Raw genomic sequence first — 4,162 nt, forward strand, 5'->3', positions numbered from 1 at the left:
ATGCTGCTTGGCCTGCTGTGTTCATCCAGCTCTGCACCTTGTTGTCTCAATAACTCAGTTAATTAGTGTTTTAAAGACCTGGCAGAATACTCTAACATTTTCAGACCCTTTATAAAACAACAGGAGTGAAGGCTGTTGAGCCACAGTGGTAGTGTCTCCAGTTCTAAGCCAGAAGGCCTGGGCTCAAGCCCTACCTGCTCCAGAGGTGTGCAAGATTATCTCAGAATGGTTTATTTTAAAAATATCTACAATAGGGGGGGCAGAACTTTCCTCTCACTATTGGGAAGACCAAAGCCAATTTCTTCATTTCCTAACTAATATGTCCGACCACCTCCCCAGCCCTCCCTCAGATAATAGTCTGAGGTTAAGCCATTCCATTTATAACTGTCAAATTTGATCTTGAGATGAACTTCCATTTTCATATTGTTACCATCGACAAGACCTCCTATGTGCAGAAGACTAAGAGAAAGACTTGCATTTATGTCACATTTTTCATGACCACAACAATTCCAAAGGACATTTTGAAGTTGTAAATGTAAGAAATGTGACAGCAAACTACACAAACAGTAAATGTGTGAATGATCAGATATTCTGTTTGCGAGACGCTGAGGGACAAATATTGGCCAGGGTACCAGCTCTTCTCTAAAAGTAGTAGAATATCACCACAGGATCTTTTATGTCCATCTAAGCAGGCAGACAGGATCTCCATAGCAGCTCATCCTCTTCTGAAGACTTTCATGTAGGACATTGTTATCTCTAGCATAGACTTGCCTGCTCTGAGCATGACTTCTGGTCTCCCACACATTATGCTTCATAACCATCATCATCCAGAATTCTACTTCTTGTGTCTTAACTTGCATCAAGTTTCATTCCCCTATTACACCGTGATTTGTTCATGGGATGTGGGTGTCAGTGACTAAGCCAGCATTTATTGCTAATCTCCGATTGTCCAGAGGACAATTAAGAGTCAACTACATTGCTGTGGGTGTGGAGTCACATGTAGGCCAGACCAGGTGAGTAAAGCAGATTTTCTTCCCGAAGAAAGGACATGAACAAACAAGATGGTTTTTTACAAAAATCAGCAGTGGTGACATTTTCACCTTTAGGCTAGCTTTTTGTTCCAGATTTTTTTAAATTCAAAAGGTCACCATCTGCTATGGTAGGATTTAAACCCATGTCCCTAGAACATTAACGTGGGGTTCTGGATTACTAGTCCAATGACATCGTCACTATGTCTTGCTGGCCTATATTCACTCAACCAAAAACCACTCATTTTTCAAAGTGCTCCATGGCCCCCACCCTCCTAACCTCTGGAATCCCCTTGAGCCACACAACCCAGAGAGGTATTGGCACTCCCGTAATTCTAGCTTCTTGTACATCCCCAATATTGAACCACACCTTCAGCTGCCAAAGCTCCAAGCTCTGGGATACTTCCCTACACCTTCCCCCGTGCTTTCCTCTTAAGCTTAATTTTACAATATCATAAGCCGGTGCTCTGCAGGCATTAGTGCTGGGGCCTTTACGTTTCTTATATTGTTCATCCATGGAATGCAGGTGTCAGTTACTAGGCCAGCATTTATTGCCCATCTCTAGTTGCCCAGAGGGCAGTCCCTAGTGCGGTTAAGAATCAGCCACATTGCTGTGGGTCTGGAGTTACATAGCCAGACCAAGTAAGGACAGCAGTCTTTTTTCCCTAAATATATATTCCCAACATATACTGACATTCTCTGGCAGACCGGCACAGTTTCAAACTTTGCAGATGATAGAAAACTTGAAGCCTGTTTAACTGTGAGGAGGATAGTGTAGAACTTCAAACGTTTGCAAACAAGTTGCTGGAATTGGCAGACAGGTGGCAGATGATAACCATTGCAGAGAAATGTGAAGTGATTACTTTTGGCAGGAGAACATGGAGAGACAATACCAAATAAAGCTCAAATTTTAAAGGGGATGTACAAGCATAGGGACCTGGGTGTCTATATACATAAGTCATTGAAGGTAGCAGGACAGGTTCAAAGACCAGTTAACAAAGCATACAATGTCCTAGACTTTATAAATAGGAGCATACAGCACAATAGCAAGGAGGTAGTGTTAAATTTGTATAACTATTTCAGCCTCAATGAGGGCACCACAATTTAGGAATGATGAAGACTTTACAGGAAAATACAGAAAAGATTCAAAAGAATGGGTGAAGGAGTGAGGAACTTCAGCTATCCAGAAAGATTGAAGTTATGGTTTTTCCTTTGAGAAGGCCAAAAATGTGCACACTGGGTGGAGTGGCCATGCTAAATTGCCCATAGTGTCCAGGAATGTGCAGGCTATGTGGATTAGCCATGGGAAATGCAGGGTTACAGGGATAGAGTAGGGGGTGTAGGTCTGCATTAGATGCTCTTCAGAAGGTCAGTGTGGACTCAATGGGCCGAATGGCCTGCTTCCACACTGTTGAGATTCTATGATTCTAAGGTACAGAGGAAACTTAGTCAAGGTACTTAAAAATCATGAGGGGTCTAGACAAAATAGATCAAAGGAACCTGTTCCCCTCCATGAAGTGTTCAACAATGAGTGGACAGAGAGTCATGGTACTAGGCAAAAGAAGCAACGAGACAAAACAAAAAACTCATGCAGAAAGCATTTGGGGTCTGGAATGCACAGCCTGAGCGTGTGATGGAGGCAGGTTCATCGGAACCGTTAAAAAGGAAAATTAGACCATGATGTGAAAGTGGAAGGTGGTGCAGAATTATGGAGAGTAGCACTAAATTGATTGCACATTCACAGGGGCTGTACAGCCACTAATGGGCCCAATGGTCTCATCTTGCACTATAACACTGCTGATATCCTATGAAGTGCACTTGCTCCAAATTTAACTTCGACCCAACAAGGAAACACAAAGATTGCTGTAGCCCCAGATACCAGTGATGGCAACGAGTTCAGGCACAAAGATCTATTTAGTGAATTGCACTTTCCAATCGATGCATTGACTTTCCTGATTTGAAATGCCCCAGTTATTTGCGCCTTATTTTAATTTAATGGCTTAATTGGTAATTTAAATGTAGCAGGACTCCCTGAGTAGAGAAACAGGGAGGCGCTTCAGACGATGAAAACGCTGTACAATCCGCTTCATCTCAACTATTTCTAAAGACTTACAGGTCGAGTTTGCTTGCACTCCGAAGACTTCCACAATAGTACCATTAGTAAAGAGACAAATCGGCTTGCTCAGAGTGATAGTGGTCGCAGTTCGGATCACTAGAAGGTCAGAGGTCAAGGAAACTTCTGGTTTGAAATTCAGAACTATGGAAAAAGAGACACGACATTTAGTTTAGAACTTTTTAAAAGTAAATCTATTGGAAACAAAACGAAATCGATCAAACAAAGAAGTGTACTAAGAAAGAACTTAAGTTTGATAAAGTTGCAGTTCTCTGACTTACCGACACTGACTGCAGATGGGATCCAAACACATAATAAAAATACCACCTTCATTTTAGTAGGAAAACTCCCCAATTATTCTTTTTTAAGAAAAACAAGCAAGCGGACTGAAAGAATCAGCAAGTCTAAGTGAATGAAGAACGTGCAGTTCAAACTGTCTCGAGTCAACGTGCTGCTCGTTTAACCTGTCCAACCAGTCTGCCAGCTCAGCGACTACTTCTGCTAAACTTCACCCTTACTGCCTTCCTGCTTCCTCGTGTTTCAGGAGTTCATCATAAAATTGATTTTCAACAAACAGGCAAACCGTGACTCGCAAATATAAAGACAGTTTTATTTAAATCAATTGGATTATTGAAGGGATTGAGCATTGCTGTGAGCCTGTCATTATAAACAAGATGATCCTGGTCTTCCAATGAGCAAGGCGTTACACACTCCGACATTACAGTTCAAACTCAGAGGTTACTGAGAACAGTCAGGAGGTAGACGATAAACCGACTTGTTTAGTAAAATCAACATATTTCACCCGAAAAGTACCAATTTGTGCATTACACTATGCTGTGAAAAAAAAACCTTCAGATATAAGGGGCATTGCAACATCCTAAGATGGGACGCCATATAAATGCATATTCTTTTTAACTTGGCATATAAATAAGTAAACATAGCCCCTTGAGCGCTGTTGTACTTTTGCGTTACCATGAAGCGGTATCAGAGAAACAACCAGTATAACACTTCACACTCACGC

The 4,162-nt window shown here is 41.7% G+C and overlaps 1 protein-coding gene across 1 annotated transcript in view; it reads right to left on the bottom strand.

The window, feature by feature from the left end:
• LOC125481457 (uroplakin-3a-like) overlaps positions 1–3,744 on the bottom strand; it is a 16,365-nt gene extending 12,621 nt beyond the window's left edge. Inside the window, exons 1-2 of the mRNA XM_048593027.1 lie at positions 3,423–3,744; positions 3,142–3,285 (exon numbers count right to left, since the gene is read on the bottom strand). Coding sequence (XP_048448984.1) covers positions 3,142–3,285; positions 3,423–3,474 — 196 coding nt within the window. The 5' untranslated portion in view covers positions 3,475–3,744. The remainder of the gene's footprint in view (positions 1–3,141; positions 3,286–3,422) is intronic.
• Between the last annotated feature and the right edge of the window lie 418 nt (positions 3,745–4,162).

Source organism: Rhincodon typus, unplaced genomic scaffold (genome assembly GCF_021869965.1).
Source record: "Rhincodon typus isolate 14 unplaced genomic scaffold, sRhiTyp1.1 hic_rhity00002232, whole genome shotgun sequence".
Taxonomy (NCBI): domain Eukaryota; kingdom Metazoa; phylum Chordata; class Chondrichthyes; order Orectolobiformes; family Rhincodontidae; genus Rhincodon; species Rhincodon typus.